General features: G+C 39.8%; 1 protein-coding gene across 1 annotated transcript in view; it reads right to left on the bottom strand.

Moving 5' to 3' along the window:
* Nucleotides 1-18,767, bottom strand: part of slc25a10 (solute carrier family 25 member 10) — a 120,303-nt gene that overhangs the window by 56,535 nt on the left and 45,001 nt on the right. Inside the window, exons 4-5 of the mRNA XM_034189063.1 lie at nucleotides 879-987; nucleotides 754-802 (exon numbers count right to left, since the gene is read on the bottom strand). Coding sequence (XP_034044954.1) covers nucleotides 754-802; nucleotides 879-987 — 158 coding nt within the window. The remainder of the gene's footprint in view (nucleotides 1-753; nucleotides 803-878; nucleotides 988-18,767) is intronic.

The raw sequence follows: 18,767 nt of genomic DNA, 5'->3' as shown, positions 1-18,767 counted from the left end.
TTGAGCCACTGCAGTCTGCTTTTAGAAAATATCATTCCACAGAGACAGCTCTAACCAAAGTGGCGAATGATCTTCTGCTTGCAATGGATTCAGACACCACAATGGTTCTGGTGCTGCTAGATCTCAGTGCTGCGTTTGATACTGCGGATCATTATATTCTATTCAACAGACTGGAGAATCATTTTGGGATTACTGGGAGTGCCCTTGCGTGGTTGACATCATACCTGACCAGTCGTTCTCACTGTGTTTTGTACAATAACACTACCTCTAACCTAACATTTCCTGTTTCACTGTTGACTCAAAATTTGGCACTTCCTGCTTCAGTGTGAATGTGACACTGAGTTCCCGCAAGATTCCATGGGATCTCATCTGTCAATCCAGGAAGTGTCGATCCAGGAAGTGTTTGACATTTGACATTTCCTGTTTCACTGTGGATTCAAAATTTGGCACTTCCTGTTTGGGCCACAGTGTACCATGATTGAGCTTTGCGCTGCTGCACAGCTGTCCAGCCTTTTTTTTTTGTGAAAGAACTGAAGTTGAGGTTGTATTTAATAATGTTAATAATGTTTATATATTATATATATATATATATATATATATATATATATATATATATATATATATATATATATTTATTTATTTATTAGGTAACAGTAAATTATTTAAAACAATTACTTAAAATACACTATGTTGTAAATGTGTTTGAGTCACAATCCATACAGTTTTTTTTTAAAACCTTTAATGGTATGTTACCTGACATTCACCATGTCTGCCGGTGTGCCAACAAAACCCCCAGTGAAACCTGTGTTGGCAGGAGAAATGCTGTTGGCACATAATGTTGTGTGCATAATTATTTGTGTGCATGTCCATGTTCCTACCTCCAAATGCTCCCAGCAGAACCTTCTGATAAAAAGGCATGGGACTCTGGCTGATGCCGGTGTCCCTCACTGTCTCATAGATTGCAAATCTTGTGAGGGAATAAGACATCTGAGAAGATGAGAGGACAGGAGAATGTGACAAGATTGCAAATTGTAAAAATGACATGAAACACTTTGCCAACTATTAGTTTAGAAGAAATCAAGCCAACCACACAGTGAACACTGCAAAAACTGATATATAGAAACACAACAAACAACAACAAAAAAAAACTTGTTTAAAGAAAATTAGACTTATTTTTTGTCTAAATAGAAAAATAATCTTGTCAAACATTTTTTACATAAGAAAAAATGTCTTATTTTGGGACAATGTATCTCACTTTTTCTTATGTTTTTCCAGCTAATATCAAGCTGTACTTAACCAGTAACAAGAAAAGGCAATTTAAAAATTCTGTCTTAAAATTTCCTTATTTTAAGACAGAGGCTCATCTTAAAATAAAAATTCTAACAAATAACATTGATTACGGTTGTTGTATTCACAGCTGGCTTTGAAAACATGACAAATATGACAATGCAGCTTAATGTGACTGCTTTATTAATATTTCCTCTTACATAATCCGATGCAGAAACCTTTCTCTTTACAAAAAACAAAAAACAATTGTCCATTTAAGAGTTACAGCAGTAATATCAAAAGGACAAAAGTGCAAGAACCTTAACATCAACCAAAAGAACCTTTATTCAGTTGAATGCTACATGAAGTCAGCCAAGTCTCGTGAGACTTAGTCCACGGGCTAGTCCATGCCCCCCGCACAGCTTGACTTCTTTGGTATGTTATGTATATGGCATAACTGCATCAGAAAAATGATGTTAACATCAAATAAAGTGGTACAAAATATGCATTTGAGCTGAATGGCATGGTGGATTAGTGGTTAGCACTGTTGCCTCACAGCAAGAAGGTCATGGGTTTGATTCCCACCTGTGGCCTTTCTGTGTGTCGTTTGCATGTTCTCCCCGTGTTTGTGTGGGTTTCCACCCGGTGCTCCGGCTTCTTCCCACATCCAAAGACATGTGGGTTAGGTGGATTGGAAACTTTAAATTGACCTTAGGTGTGCCTGCGGGTGTAAAAAGCAAAATGTATGATCCCATGGGAGAGGCGCTAACTTACCGGACCCACTGGTCAGTTCAAGAGAGCGCAGCAATGAGTTTGGCAACATCGATTTCTTAAGATAATACTATCTATGGATAATCTAGACGAGGAGACCGTCGCTACATTAAGAGGTAAGGTGCATTTATGCTGCTACAGACGTAGACTGCTGGGGGGTTCCCATGATGCATTGTTTCTTTCTCTTTTTGCTCTGTATGCACCACTCTGCATTTAATCATTAGTGATCGATCTCTGCTCCCCTCCACAGCATGTCTTTTTCCTGGTTCTCTCCCTCAGCCCCAACCAGTCCCAGCAGAAGACTGCCCCTCCCTGAGCCTGGTTCTGCTGGAGGTTTCTTCCTGTTAAAAGGGAGTTTTTCCTTCCCACTGTAGCCAAGTGCTTGCTCACAGGGGGTCGTTTTGACCGTTGGGGTTTTACATAATTATTGTATGGCCTTACCTTACAATATAAAGCGCCTTGGGGCAACTGTTTGTTGTGATTTGGCGCTATATAAAAAAAATTGATTGATTGATTGATTTACCTGTTGCATGAGTACTCGAATGTAACTTTCTTTTTTAAATATTGAGAAGTATGAATTTAATGTTAGGGAGTTGGGCCCTGTGCTAACTCACGCGCCACTGTAGTTAATTAGCTAACAGGTTGGGCCAAAAGTACCGGACACATTATAAATGCTAATATCTTAAATTATAAAACTGAGAGTAACAAATGTTGCATAACTGACATACAGGAGTTTGTAAAACATAGGCTAAGTTATCTGGACACAACTGTGGCTGTGAATTAAAGATGTACAGTGAGGAAAATAAGCATTTGAACACCCTGCGATTTTGCAAGTTCTCCGGCTTAGAAATCATGGAGGGGTCTGAAATTTTCATCTTAGGTGCATGTCCACTGTGAGAGACATAATCTTACAAAAAAAAATAAGGAAATCACAATGTATGATTTTTTTTAAATAATTTATTTGCATGTTACTGCTGCAAATAAGTATTTCAACACCTGTCAATCAGCAGAGATTGTGGCCCTCAAAGACGTGTTAGTCCGCCTCTAAAAAGTCCACCTCCACTCTACTTATTATTCCAAATTAGAAGCACCTATTTGAGGTTGTTAGCTGCATAAAGACATCTGTCCACCCCACACAATCAGTAAGACTCTAACTACTAACAAGGTGAAGACCAAAGAGCTGTCCAAAGACACCAGAGACAAAACTGTAGACCTCCACAAGGCTGGAAAGGGCTACGGGGCAATTGCCAAGCAGCTTGGTGAAAAAAGACCAACTGTTGGAGCAATTATCAGAAAATGTAAGAAGCTAAACATGACTGTCAATCTCCCTCGGACTGGGGCTCCATGCAAGATCCCACCTCGTGGCGTATCAATGATCCTAAGAAAGGTGAGGAATCAGCCACATAATCAATAGTCTACATTGCTAAAGGAAAACCATGGATAGAGTGACCCTCAGTCATGATCCCACAATTCACTGATTCACTGATTCCATCTGCTCAAAGTGATATTAATCAGTGAAATCACCTGGTGGCGTCAATGGCTGCAAAGAAAACCTACACCTTCTTGGTCCTTTCTGGAACAAGTTGCCCACCCCTGGACTAAGATGTCATGGGTTAAAATCATGCATGGTACGGAAGGTTCCCCTGCTTAAATAAGCACAGTCCAGGCCCATCTTAAGTTTGCCCATGACCATTTGGAGGAGTCATGGGAGAAAGTTATGTGGTCAGATGAGACCAAAATAGAACTTTTTGGTCTTAACTCCACTCGCCGTGTTTGGAGGAAGAAGAATGCCGAGTACCATCCCAAAAACACCGTCCCTACTGTGAAGCATGGGGGTGGAAGCATCATGTTTGGGGGTGTTTTTCTGCACATGGCACAGGACAACTGCACTGTATTAAGGAGAGGATGACCAGGGCCATGTATTGTGAGATTTTGGGGAACAACCTCCTTCCCTCAGTTAGAGCATTGAAGATGGGTCGTGGATGGGTCTTCCAACATGACAACGACCCAAAGCACACAGCCAGGATAACCAAGGAGTGGCTCCGTAAGAAGCATATCAAGGTTCTGGAGTGGCCTGGCCAGTCTCCAGACCTAAGCCCAATAGAAAATCTTTGGAGAGAGCTCAAACTCCGTGTTTCTCAGCGACAGCCCAGTAACCTGGCTGATCTAGAGAAGATCTGTGTGGAGGAGTGGGCCAAAATCCCTGCTGCAGTGTGTGCAAACCTGGTGAAAACTCCAGGAAATGTTTGACCTCTGTAATTGTAAACAAAGGCTACTGTACCAAATATTAACATTGATTTTCACAGGTGTTCAAATACTTATATGCAGCAGTAACATACAAATAAATTATTTTTAAAAATCATACATTGTGATTCCTGGATTTTTTTTTTTTTTTAGATTATGTCTCTCACAGTGGACATGCACCTAAGATGAAAATTACCAACCCTTGCATGATTTCTAAGTGGGAGAACTTGCAAAATCACAGGGTGTTCAAATACTTATTTTCCTCATTGTATTTTATATTAGGGTCGATTTATGTTCACAGAAATACAGCCAACAACATTTCAAACTACAGGCCTAAATTAAGAATATTAAGAGGTCATTAAATGGTGTCAATAGAAACATTTCAAAGAAGACATAAGTGAAATATAGGAAAACTGTCTATGATTAAATTGTTTGCGCAAGCTCTTTTTGGCGCAGTTATGAGTTTTCAAAGGTTCTTGCAACGGTGGTTGGCGTGCAGAGCTCACGCCACCAAATTAAATATTTCACTAATTTAGACTCTGAAATGTTTCTATTAGGACTGCAATTAACTTTTTTGTTTTAGTAGTCGACCAATACTGTTAATTATTTTTCGATTAGTCAATGATTATTTTGTCCCAACAGTCACCTGTGTGCACAGCAATTACTGGCTCTAGTGTGTGTTTTAGCTAACATACTCAAATCTTATTGGCTCTAGTGCATGTTTTAGCTAACATGCGCAAATCTCCAGAACCAATCATTTTGCTGGGTGCAAGGGACAGGGGGAAGAGTAACAAAAAAACTAACCAATCTGGTGGGTGTTAGTTTGAGTGACAGGTGGTAGCTGTTGAGTGTGGAGTGCCTCCGTGTCTTGTCTCTAGCTCGATGCAGCTGGTCATGGAGACTCAGACTGTCTGGTTGTTTGAAGTATTTTATGACAACCGCATATCTGGCTTGTTGTGCGGTGACACATCCCAACGGATCATAAATCTCTGGCACAGTAGACACATTGAGTGAAACTTGTCAGATTTGTGTGCTAACGGTGTTAGCATTCTTAGCATCTGTGTTTAGCTTCACCTGTTTGATCCACTTAATGCATGGCTACTGAGAAAATACATGGCTCATAACTTTTAATGTCCACAACAAAGTAAACCGTGAGAACTACAGCATAGTCCCCAAAAATATTATCTAATAAACACACCAACCCAGGTTAGGTGGTTTAGATTTGAGAGAAGCCTGTTCAGGCGTCTTTTGTTAGAGTCATGCATGCTCCGCTCCGTCGTGCATTAATGAGTTCTTCGTTTAGCTTAGCTGCTGTGAACATGGTGTAGTACAAAACTTAGCCCAAACATACACTGGCTTGATTTTGGCTCTCCTGGGTCTCAGTAAAAAAAAAAACCATCAGTGACATCATGCAGGTTCCAACCAGTATATATACGGTCTATGGTCTGTACATGAGAAATGTTTTGATTAGATGAGGCACTACAGGCTAATAGGGTAATATTTTTAACTTACAGATATCTTCATGAAACATCAGTTGATGACTCATTGACATAAGAAAAATGTATTGCAAGTTTTCTGCACGTATGTTTTATTATGCAAATTAGGCTACCTAATTAAATATGTGCTAATCTGCATACATTTCAAATAAACTCTGAACCTGGGATAAAGCCAGATTCAAAATTCTTGGTTCATTTTGTTGACGTATTAGGTTTGAAATGTTGTTGGCTGTATTTTTGTGAGGGGAAAAAAATGGTTAGTCAAAAATACCCAAACATAAAAGACATCTTTAATTTACAGCCAGAATCATGTCTAGATAAAAGCCTATGTCTTCTAAACTCCTGTATGTGAAAGATATTAGCATTTTAAAATGTGTCCAGTATTTTTCACCCACTCCATTTTATGTCAGTATCATGTTACAGCTATTATAGTGTGTTTTATCTTAAAACATAAAGCGTTTTGACACAATTTGAAAAGGGCAACAGGTTCAACAATGGAAAAGAGTTCTTCCTGTATAATGAGCTTGGTGTCTTGGCACTAATTTAAACAAAATTTTCTATGTTCTATCTGCAAAACTTGGAGAAGAACCAATGCCCACACTGTCACGAGATGACATCAGGGTCCTGTTTCCTGGTCCGGAAAACTTCCAGAGGTGCAGAGCTATTTGGCTTATCATAAACAAAAATCAAAAGGTGTGTTCTATATTATGGTGCAGTAAGTTAAAATATCCAAAAATCAGTGTTATATTGATAATGTGCTGTGTGGAAAATATTTAAAGGACATGTTGCACCGAAATCATAACAATTTAGATTTAAGCTATTAGTGACCATCCGATGATTCACTGAGATTACTTTGTGTACTTCCATTTCAAAGTGTACGGCATTAGCAACAAACGGTTACACAGACTTCCAAAAACAAAATACTTGCGAGTACCCATGTGTTTCCGACAGGTGTTGTAACTATCATAAGCGTCCCAGTGCACATCAGTGGCACCAACAAATAACAAGGATCCACTCAGCCATTATAAAATAATCCCCAGATATATTACCATGTTGTAATGAACCGCAGCCCATCATTCCCATCATGAGCCATGATTTGCATGTAAGATAACCTGCTTGGAGTAGTTAATGAATCAGTTAATGTATTGTTTACCTTGTTAAATGTTTTTTTATATGTTTATTTATATAAGTGTTAAAGCAGACAGCTTCTTTGAATCTGGACTGGCATTCTGATCAAAGTATACTGCAGATGTTGTTGCTCAGTGTGGTCCACATTGATTAATGGGATGCTAGTACAGACTACAGATGGTCAGTTTTCTAAAATGCTGTTTAAATAGCCAAGTGATTAGTAATGAAGTAGAGTGAGTCTGGATAGTTGATTTGATCAGCACAGGCTACACTGCAGAAATGGTTGGTCATAGTCAGTCAGATTTTTGCCTTGTTAAAAACGTTAATAAAATACTAACAAAGCCAAATGTTGGTGCAGAATGAAGTAGACTGTTTATCTGGTAAATCTGTGCTGTTGCTTTTATCAAAACACACTGTAATAGTTAAATTCAAATAGTCAAAATGAACTACAATGTTACCTCAAGTTCCATCCTACTGTTAATATAATTTGAAAATATTTTAAACTTTTACAAACCTAACTTCACCTTTTTTATGCATTCCTTTTATATTCAACTTCAACAACTTCAACTTTTTTTTATATAGCGCCAAATCACAACAAACAGTTGCCCCAAGGCGCTCTATATTGTAAGGCAAGGCCATACAATAATTATGAAAAACCCCAACGGTCAAAAGGACCCCCTATGAGCAAGCACTTGGCTACAGTGGGAAGGAAAAACTCCCTTTTAACAGGAAGAAACCTCCAGCAGAACCAGGCTCAGGGAGGGGCAGTCTTCTGCTGAGACTGGTTGGGGCTGAGGGAAAGAACCAGGAAAAAGACATGCTGTGGAGGGGGGCAGAGATCGATCACTAATGATTAAATGCAGAGTGATGCATACAGAGCAAAAAGAGAAAGAAACAGTGCATCATGGGAACACCCCCACAGTCTACTTCTAAAGCAGCATAACCAAGGGATGGTCCAGGGTCACCTGATCCAGCCCTAACTATAAGCCTTAGCGAAAAGGAAAGTTTTAAGCCTAATCTTAAAAGTAGAGAGGGTATCTGTCTCCCTGATCTGAATTGAGAGCTGGTTCCACAGGAGAGGAGCCTGAAAGCTGAAGGCTCTGCCTCCCATTCTACTCTTACAAACCCTAGGAACTACAAGTAAGCCTGCAGTCTGAGAGTGAAGCGCTCTAATGGGGTAATATGGTACTACGAGGTCCCTAAGATAAGATGGGACCTGATTATTCAAAACCTTATAAGTAAGAAGAAGAATTTTAAATTCTATTCTAGAATTAACAGGAAGCCAATGAAGAGAGGCCAACACGGGTGAGATATGCTCTCTCCTGCTAGTCCCCGTCAGTACTCTAGCTGCAGCATTCTGAACCAACTGAAGGCTTTTTAGGGAACTTTTAGGAAATAAATGCATGAATTAGTTTTTCAGCATCACTCTGAGACAAGACCTTTCTGATTTTAGAGATATTGCGTAAATGCAAAAAGGCAGTCCTACATATTTGTTTAATATGCGCTTTGAATGACATATCCTGATCAAAAATGACTCCAAGATTTCTCACAGTATTACTAGAGGTCAGGGAAATGCCATCCAGAGTAAAGATCTGGTTAGACACCATGCTTCTAAGATTTGTGGGGCCAAGTACAATAACTTCAGTTTTATCTGAGTTTAAAAGCAGGAAATTAGAGGTCATCCATGTCTTTATGTCTGTAAGACAATCCTGCAGTTTAGCTAATTGGTGTGTATCCTCTGGCTTCATGGATAGATAAAGCTGGGTATCATCTGCGTAACAATGAAAATTTAAGCAATACCGTCTAATAATACTGCCTAAGGGAAGCATGTATAAAGTGAATAAAATTGGTCCTAGCACAGAACCTTGTGGAACTCCATAATTAACTTTAGTCTGTGAAGAAGATTCCCCATTTACATGAACAAACTGTAATCTATTAGACAAATATGATTCAAACCACCGCAGCGCAGTGGTATTCAAACAGCTACAGTTGTCAATTTGTTAGTCAGCCAGAAAACCCAGGCAAGACACTATAACACACTACAGGAAACCTGCAGATCCAAGAATCCAAACAAGGCTCAACTCCTAAACCTGGAGTTTGAATCCAGAAGGTGTTTCATCACATCTGATGCAGTAAAAGGGCAAGACAGAGCAGCCACAATTCTGGATGCCTACCCATGTTTCAGGGAGATGGATCATGTAAGTATTATGTTTACCCCTTGCAACCAGTTCTGACTTGTTCACTAGTACAAAGAGAGGGACGTCAGTCATAAGGATCGGAGCGTCATGACTGAGAGCTAGCAGCAATTAAGAGATTATCGCCCCGTTTGCGCTTAAACTGCCTTGTTTCTGCTTACAATCAACTTTAGAATGATTAAGAGGTTTTACATTGTCATCTGACAGTTAATAATCACATTATTAGTGTGAAGTTCGCATATCCACAGCAGGATTGTTTTCCACCGGCGCGGCTCCACCGAGGCCCGAGGCGCCAGCACACATCCACCGGCGCGGCTCCACCTGAAGCCCGAGGCGTCAGCGCAGTTCCACTGGCGCGGCTCCACCTGAAGCCCGAGGCGTCAGCGCAGTTCCACCGGCACGGCTCCACCAAGGCCCGAGGCATCAGCGCAGTTCCACCGGCGCGGCTTTACTGAGGCCCGAGGCGCCAGCGCGGAGTTATCTGACCATGGGTCCGAAGAAGGCACTGACGGCGGAGGAGGGAGACGATATCAAGAAGTCCCTGGACTTTTTGTCTGAGGAAATCTCTGTTGTTAAAATGCAGCAGAAATCCATTATGGAGCTGGTGGAAGAAGTGAAGGCTCTCCGGATCCAGAATGCCGAGAAAGACCGGCGTCTGGTGCACCTGGAGAACCGTGTTGCGGAGTTGGAACAGTACACAAGGATGAACGCCGTTATTATTACAGGAATTCATATTAAACCTCGATCCTACGCACGGGCGGTGTCAGAAGACAGCGGAGAGGAGGCCAGCGAGCAGGAGGCCAGCTCAGTGGAACAACAGGTGGCTGACTTCCTGCAATCTAAAGGTATTCAACTGGACTGTAATAACTTTGAAGCGTGCCACCCCTGCCCAGGAGAGAGGATGGAGACAAGCGAGCAGTTATAATGAGGTTTGTCAACAGAAAACATAAAATGGCATTGTTAAAACAGGGACGGAAACTCAAAGGAACAAACGTATTCATCAATGAACATCTGACCAAAAGAAACGCAGACATCGCCAGGAAAGCTCGTTTCTTAAAAACGCAGAGAAAAATTCAACAGACATGGACATCCAACTGCAAAACATTCATCAAATTGAATGGAACACCAGAACAAGCGAAGGTTATGGTAATCAGGAACATCGAGGAACTGGACAAATACGACCAATAAGGTATGAGGACACAAACACATCACAACACCATGACACAGACCAGAGGAACCTATTCATCTACTACATCATCTACATCTGGAGACAAGAAGGATATAACTCAAAGGATTGCTGATCATGGAAAAGTGGAACTGAGAACATTTAAATACACAGACCACAATGTACTGGACGTGGAGCACGATATAGACCCAGACAATAATTTCTTCTCAAATATCAATGACAGTTGTTGCTATTATACAGACGAACAGTTTAATCGGATCATTAAAACGGATAACAAATTATCAATAATCCATTTCAACAGCAGAAGTCTATATGCAAACTTTAACAACATTAAAGAATATTTAAGTCAATTTAAAAAAATATTTAACATAATTGCTATATCAGAAACATGGATCAATGAAGATAAAGGAATGGATTTTGAACTGGATGGATATGAATTTAATTGTGTAAACAGAAAGAATAAGAGTGGAGGAGGAGTGGCTGTGTATGTGGATAAGAACATGGATTATAAAATAGTAGACAATATGACAACTGTGATCGATAACTTATTAGAATGTATAACTATTGAAATATGTGAAGAAAAAAGCAAAAATGTATTAGTCAGCTGTATATATAGAGCACCAGGATCTAGTATTGAAACATTCACTGACTGTATGGGAAAAATGTTCTCAAAAACTAATCAAAAAACTGTGTTCATTTGTGGTGACTTAAATATTGATCTGCTCAATCCAAATAAGCATAAAATAACAGATGAATTTATCAATATAATGTACAGTATGAGTTTATATCCAAAAATCACCAGGCCAAGCAGAATTACATCCTATAGTGCTACCTTAATTGATAATATATTCAGCAATGATATTGAGAATAACACTGTGAGTGGATTATTAATCAATGACATTAGTGATCATCTACCAGTTTTCATCATTTATAATAGAAACCATCGGCGGAATCAGCCAGAGGAGAAAATAGAGGAAATAGAGGAAAACATGAACACACTAAAGAAGGATTTACAGGAGCAAAACTGGGAAAAGGTATACAGTGAAAGTGATGTTGATAGTGCATATGAAACTTTTTTACAAATATTTACATCATTATATGATAAAAATTGTCCAATTAAACAAGACTACAGAAAACAAAAAATCCAAGCTCGACCATGGATGACGAAAGGGTTATGAAATGCATGTAATAAGAAAAATACATTGTATAGAGAATTCATAAAACTAAAGACTAAAGAGGCAGAAAATAGATATAAGAAATACAAAAATAGATTAACTAATATTATACGGGTATGTAGGAAGGAATATTATAGTAACATATTATATAATAACAAAAACAATATTAAAGGAATATGGGATATATTAAATAGCATTATCAAAAATGGTAATAAAAAACAGAGTTACCCTCAGTATTTCATTGATAATAATGTCAAGAAGGAAAATAAGGATGAGGTAGTCAACGGTTTTAATAATTTTTTTGTAAATATTGGACCAAGCTTGGCAGAAAAAAAATTCCCGATTCCCAACCTGAGGATTGGGATAATAATCTCATAGAAAGAAATCCCTGTTCAATGTTCCTCACAGCAGTGGATGGAAAAGAAATTATAGACATTGTGAATAATTGTAAATATAAAACATCTACCGATTTAAATAAAATTGATATGGTGGTGGTAAAACAGGTCATTGAATGGATTGTAGAACCATTAACATACATCTGTAACTTATTTCAAACCAGTAAATTTCCCAATCAAATGAAAATAGCTAAGGTTGTGCCGCTGTATAAGACTGGGGATAGACACCACTTCACAAATTATAGACCTGTTTCTTTGCTTCCACAATTTTCCAAATTATTAGAAAAGTTATTCAATAATAGATTAGACAAATTCATAAATAAACATAAATTACTTACTGATAGTCAATATGGATTCAGAGCACATAGTTCAACATCACTTGCATTAATAGAATCAGTTGAGGAGATTACAAACGCCATAGACCACAAATTACATTCAGTTGGAATATTTATAGACCTTAAAAAGGCTTTTGATACAATCAATCATGACATATTAATCAATAAACTTGAACAGTATGGGATTAGGGGGTTGGTGTTGCACTGGGTGAGAAGCTACTTAAGTAACAGAAAACAGTTTGTGAAGTTGGGGGAATATACATCATCATGCTTGGACAATGCTTTTGGCGTCCCACAGGGGTCAGTATTGGGTCCAAAACTGTTTCTAATTTATATAAAAGATATTGTCAATGTTTCCAAAATATTAAAATTAGTATTATTTGCAGATGACAAGCATTTTTTGTTCAGGGGGGGATTTGCAGGAGTTACTGAGGAGGATCAGTATAGAAATGGGAAAATTGAAAATATGGTTTGACAGAAACAAATTACCATTAAACTTAAGTAAAACAAAATACATGTTATTTGGCTATTGTAAAACAGACATACAGGTTGAGTTACAAGTCGAGGGGGTAGATATTGAAAGGGTACATGAAAATAAGTTTCTGGGGGTGATAATAGATGATAAGATAAACTGGAAGACTCATATAAAACATATACAAAGTAAACTGTCAAGAAGCATTTCAGTTCTAAACAAAGCGAAACATATTCTCGACCACAACTCACTCCGCATTCTTTACTGCTCACTGGTTTTACCATATTTACAGTACTGTGCAGAGGTATGGGGTAATACTTATAAAGGTACAACACAATCACTATCAGTAATGCAGAAAAGAGCTATAAGAATTATTCATAATACTGGCTATAGAGATCATACAAATCCACTATTTTTACAATCCAAATTCTTAAAATTCACAGACTTGGTTCATTTTCAAACAGTACAAATCGTGTATAAAGCAATAAACAATTTACTTCCAGCAAATATTAAAAATATGTTTTTTTAACAGATCAGGGGATTGCAGTCTGAGGGGGAAATTTAATTTAAAGCATCAGTGAGCACGAACAACATTAATACAGGTTTCTGTATTTCTGTCTGTGGGGTGAGGATGTGGAACAGATTGGGAGTGGGGCTCAAGCAATGTCCAAGCATGAACCAGTTCAAACAGCGGTACAAAAATATGTTTTTTTCTAGGTATAGGGAGGAGGAAGGGTAATGAGGGTTAGGGTGTTTTTGTTTTTTGCTTCGGCTTGTAAATATATAGTATTTTGTATGTAAGTAGGTATGTGTAGGTGTATATTTATGTTTGTGTGTGTATATATATATATATATATATATTGATATCGGTTTAGGTGTGTAGGAATCTATGTGTATATGTGGCAAAGGGTATCACTGGTTGTGGGGAAGAAGGGGTAGGGAAAAATAAGCTGATGCTTCACCCTACCCCTTTTCGGACATGTTGGGTACACAGTAGGAACTTTTTTGTTGTTGTCTTCACTGATCTATCTTGTAATTGTTGTATCAAATGTTCGAAATAAACAGTTTTTCATTCATTTCATTCATTCATAAGTGTAAGACTATCAGCAATGATGTTTCAGTTAATTTCCTGCCTTCCTATTTCAATGTCTTTCAGGTCCGAGATGAGTTACAAAGAATATCCAGCAAACCAATCCCAGGTACATTTCAGAGATGAAAGAGAGATGGGAGAAATTCTGCTCCAGGGTCCAGTTCTATGGTGTAATGAAGAGAGCAATGAGACCACCAAAATCTCTGGATGGGGGTGAGGCCACTTCTTTGATTTGTGTATGTTTATATTTAAAGAACATGGTGACATTAGTCATTTTAGCTTTTTGAATCATTTTAAGGTCTCATCAGTGGTTATTTATACTGTGTTGTGCTTTCTGTAAAAACAGTGGAACATGCAACACTGGTATTGAGAGCCTTGCCACAGCTCTTCCCATCTACCACCATGGCACAGAAGAAATTAGGAAAAAACTGTGAGGCCATCTTCCATGTTCTTACGGTAAGACATACAATCATTAGGTGATGTGTTAGGAAGATTCAACATATTGTCGCACAGACAGAGATGCATGAAGTAAAGCGTGTACTGAAACTGCTATTGGCTGCTCAATGTTCCTGTCTGGTAATGTTCTTGGTTGGTTTGGATTCAGTCATGTGCTCATATACAGACATTTTTCATGAATGAAATTCTTGAGCTCATATATGTCTTCTCAACTTGAAGGAATAAATACGAGGTCTGTTAGAAAAGTATCCGACCTTATTATTTTTTTCAAAACCCATATGGATTTGAATCACGTGTGATTACATCAGACATGCTTGAACCCTCGTGGGCATGCGAGAGTTTTTTCATGCCTGTCGGTTACGTCATTCGCCTGTGGGCAGTCTTTGAGTGAGGAGTCACCCACCCTCTCGTCGTTTTTTCATTGTTTAGGAATGGCTCAGAGACTGCTGCTTTGTTTGATAAAAATTTTTTCAAAACTGTAAGGCACAACTGAGTGGACACCATTCGATAAATTCAGCTGGTTTTCGGTAAAAATTTTAACGGCTGATGAGAGATTTTGGTCTGGTAGTGTCGCTTTAAGGACGGCCCACGGCGCCTGACGGCGATCTGCGCTTCGAGGTGGCAGCGTCTCGCCGTTTCAAGTTGAAAACTTCCACATTTCAGGCTCTGTTGATCCAGTAAGTCGTCAGAGAACAGAGAACTTTCAGAAGAAGTCGGCATGAGGAGTTTATTCGGACATTCCATTGTTAACGGACATTTTGTAATGAAAGAACGTGCGGGCAGAGTCGCATGTCGGGCCGGACCCGACCGCGGGAGGTCGCGACAGGAAAAACACCTCCGTTGGAAACCTTAACGGGCAAGTTGGAACATGCCCAAGCTGTTAATTTATCAGTTACTCACTTGTTGAAAGCCATCAAAAGCCGCCTGAATTTTACAAATGGTTTTCAACACGGAGGTGTTTTTCCTGTCGCGGCGCACACAGATTCGCCGAGTTGTCACGGAAACGACTCAGTGAATTTGCGCGCACGTCTTTCATTAAAAAATGTCCTTAAACAGTGGAATGTCCACATAAAGTCCTCATGCCGGCCTCTTCTGAATCTTCTCTGTTCTCTCACGATGTCCTGGGTGAATTAAGCCTTAAATTAGGATGTTTTCAGGTTGAAACAGGCCGACGACGGTGCCTGGAAGCGCTGTGCGACGTCCCGCACCGTGGGAAGTCCTTACAGTGACAGAAACACCCCATAATCTCTCATCAGCCGTTAAAGTTTTCACCCAAAACCAGCTAAATTTCTCGAATAGTGTCCACTCAGATATTCCTCACAGGTCCAGAAAAAATTTTGATAAAGCAACGCGCGCTGTCTCGAGCAGTGTGTGAAACAAAGGAATTCAGCCGAGAGGGCTGAACCACATCTCACTCAAGGCCTGCCCACAGGGAAATGACATCACCGACACGCGTGAAAAAACTCACGCATGCGCACGCGGGTTCAAGCATGATTGGTGTAATCGCACATCATTCAAATCCATATAGTTAAAAAAAAAAGTGTCAGTCTCTTATCTAATAGACCTCGTATGGCTTAGTAACATAATACTGTGATACAGCAGTGACCACGGTGCAGTTTTTTGTTTTGTTTTTTTAACTGGAGCAAGACCGAGCGCGCAGCATGTCAACAGACAGTGTGGATTCTGATGATGATGGAGATGATCCCTCTTTTGTTCTGGATGAGGAACCAGAGCAGGTGGGCCACAGATGTGCACACAGATCTCCACAGCTTCTGTTTGCAGTTTCTCCAGGACTCAGGCGCTATGAGCTCCGTCCCAGCGCCCAGTCCTGGAACACAGAGATGCAGACACACACTGCTCCAGCTGTGGCTCCAGGCACGTTTTGTTAAAGCGCTGAGATCATGAGCTTCGGTTTTGTTAAGTTCCTCTTTCGTCCCTTCTGCGCTCTTGCTTCGCAGACTGTTTGGTGATAAAGCTCTTTCGTCCACCTTTTCTCAACAAACTGACTTTTTTTTTACTTTTTCCCTTCGTATTCCTGAACGAAGGGAAAAAGTAAAAAAAAGTCATGTTGTGTGCCGTGTGACTGGGCCATAAAACTAAAGTATTAAAAAGCTGGGTTACACACCAACACTATACACTATAATTTATGAATGCACTGAAATAAAATTTACTGAAGCGTTATTAAGCACAAAAACGTATCAATGTCTGGGTTCTCAGCAGGATTTTTTCCTCAGCATAATGGGATGGAAAAATCACATTAAAAAGCTGAGGGTTTGGGGGATGCTTAGCCCCACCACCCCCCCGAAGCTTTTGCATTATGGGCTTATAAAGGCACTACTTTGTCAATCTAAATATACCAAAACCTGAAGTCTAGATGGAAGAAGAGAACATCACTGTGCTTCAAAATGTGATGAAAGTGTCTCCAAAAACTCAACAATTGAGGTTGAAGCTGCAGAGGAGACCTTCATTGGTTAAATGTCCTGAGGGTTCAGCTCACCTGTCGTGTATTATTTAAAAAGCAGTTCCCTTTTATATTTTAACATAAATGAATGAATCAATAAACATGTCCATGAAGTCAAAGTTCAGTCAAAAGGACACTTGCTAAGATAGAAGCCCCGCCCTTACTGTGCATAATTTCAAAGCATTCACAATCACTACAATAATCAAATTCATATTTTAATAATTACTCTGTCCTGATTACAACATGAAAGCAATCACATAGTCAATGAGGAAGTAATTAAGTGTTGAAATGACAAAATTAAAAAGTATTTCATCTAGGGCTGCAGCTATAGAATATTTATGAAATTGAGTATTCTAGCAATTATTTAATCAAGTAATCCGATAAAAAGTTTTTAAACATCAAAAAAGCCATACAATAATTACAGAAAAACCCCAACGGTCAAAACGACCCCCTGTAAGCAAGCACTTGGCGACAGTGGGAAGGAAAAACTCCCTTTTAATAGGAAGAAACCTCCAGCAGAACCAGGCTCAGGGAGGGGCAGTCTTCTGCTGGGACTGGTTGGGGCTGAGGGGAGAGAATCAGGAAAAACACATGCTGTGGAAGAGAGCAGAGATCAATCACTAATGATTAAATGCAGAGTGGTGCATACAGAGCAAAAAAGAGAAAGAAACACTCAGTGCATCATGGGAAACCCCCAGCAGTCTAAGTCTATAGCAGCATAATTAAGGGATGGTTCAGGGTCACCTGATCCAGCCCTAACTATAAGCTTTAGCAAAAAGGAAAGTTTTAAGCCTAATCTTAAAAGTAGAGAGGTGTCTGTCTCCCTGATCTGAATTGGGAGCTGGTTCCACAGGAGAGGAGCCTGAAAGCTGAAGGCTCTGCCTCCCATTCGACTCTTACAAACCCTAGGAACTACAAGTAAGCCTGCAGTCTGAGAGCGAAGTGCTCTATTGGGGTGATATGGTACTATGAGGTCCCTAAGATAAGATGGGACCTGATTATGTGAGAGTTCATGTTCCACACTATCAGAAATTTGCCTTACAATATAAAGCGCCTTGGGGCAACTGTTTGTTGTGATTTGGCGCTATATAAATAAAATTGATTTGATTGATTCCCCGGTGTTCGACCACACACAAGCCGGCGAAGCAAAATCAGCCAGGGGGGCGGGGCCCATGGCCGAGTGCTGCACCGATGCTGGATGCGCCCACACCGGTCCCGTGAAAGTTTCATATGCCTCTGTTAAAGCCCACAACATTGGCATCCTCTCTGCCTATGGTACAGGAAGCTTTCATGTTGCCTGACCTCCCAGCGCATCCTCTCCTCATTCGATCATCTATGTCATTTTCAAAGAGAACATTTGAATCCATAGCCAGCTGGACAAGAAGTTTTCCTTTTTTCTGTTGCTTGATTCTGCTGTTCAGTGTGTGTTTTCACTCCATTCTGTACCGGCTGGGTATTCAATGGCAAACCTGTACATCTGTTTTCCCCCTTATTATCTTATTTGATTTTTTATTTTTTTGCTTGCCTTTTGCATTCTAAGGATGATTTAGTTTTCTGGTCCATACATGGGTTGCATTCTTTGTTAAATTCAGGGATGAGAATGGTCAAAGAAAAAAAAAACTCTGAAAATCAGTGGGGAACTGGGGGGAACCATAACTCCCCCAGCAGGGTCCAGGTGCGCTGCCCGACCCTGCTAGGTTTTGTTGATGAAATCCGAACATAGCGTGCGGAAGGCTTTACCGGGGAGCTCAACCTTGCAGACAAATTCACCAAGTCTTGCCTTTGTCCATGCCCACCACCCGCTCCAAGCATGTCCACTTAAACCTTTGTTTTTTTTGTTTTTTTTAATATACCACTATCAATGTCTTTAATGTGGTCTTTGTCCTCTCTCTCTGTAATTTTGGCCATGACTTAGCTTGACAGCTCAAACTTGCAGAAACTCAAAATGTCCACGCCGGGTACTTTCAGTGACTTTAGGTATTACAGAGATTCTGACTGGCTGAAAATTCGCTGTTGGAGAAAAATTAACCAATGACACTGCGCGTTTTAGCTTGCAGTTTTGGCAGTGCTATTATGGTTCTCATTTACATCAGGAAA

The sequence above is a fragment of the Thalassophryne amazonica genome, chromosome 15, assembly GCF_902500255.1.
Source record: "Thalassophryne amazonica chromosome 15, fThaAma1.1, whole genome shotgun sequence".
Classification (NCBI taxonomy): Eukaryota; Metazoa; Chordata; class Actinopteri; order Batrachoidiformes; family Batrachoididae; genus Thalassophryne; species Thalassophryne amazonica.
The sequence above is the reverse complement of the archived record's forward strand: the minus strand, read 5'-3'. Positions and strand labels throughout refer to the sequence as shown.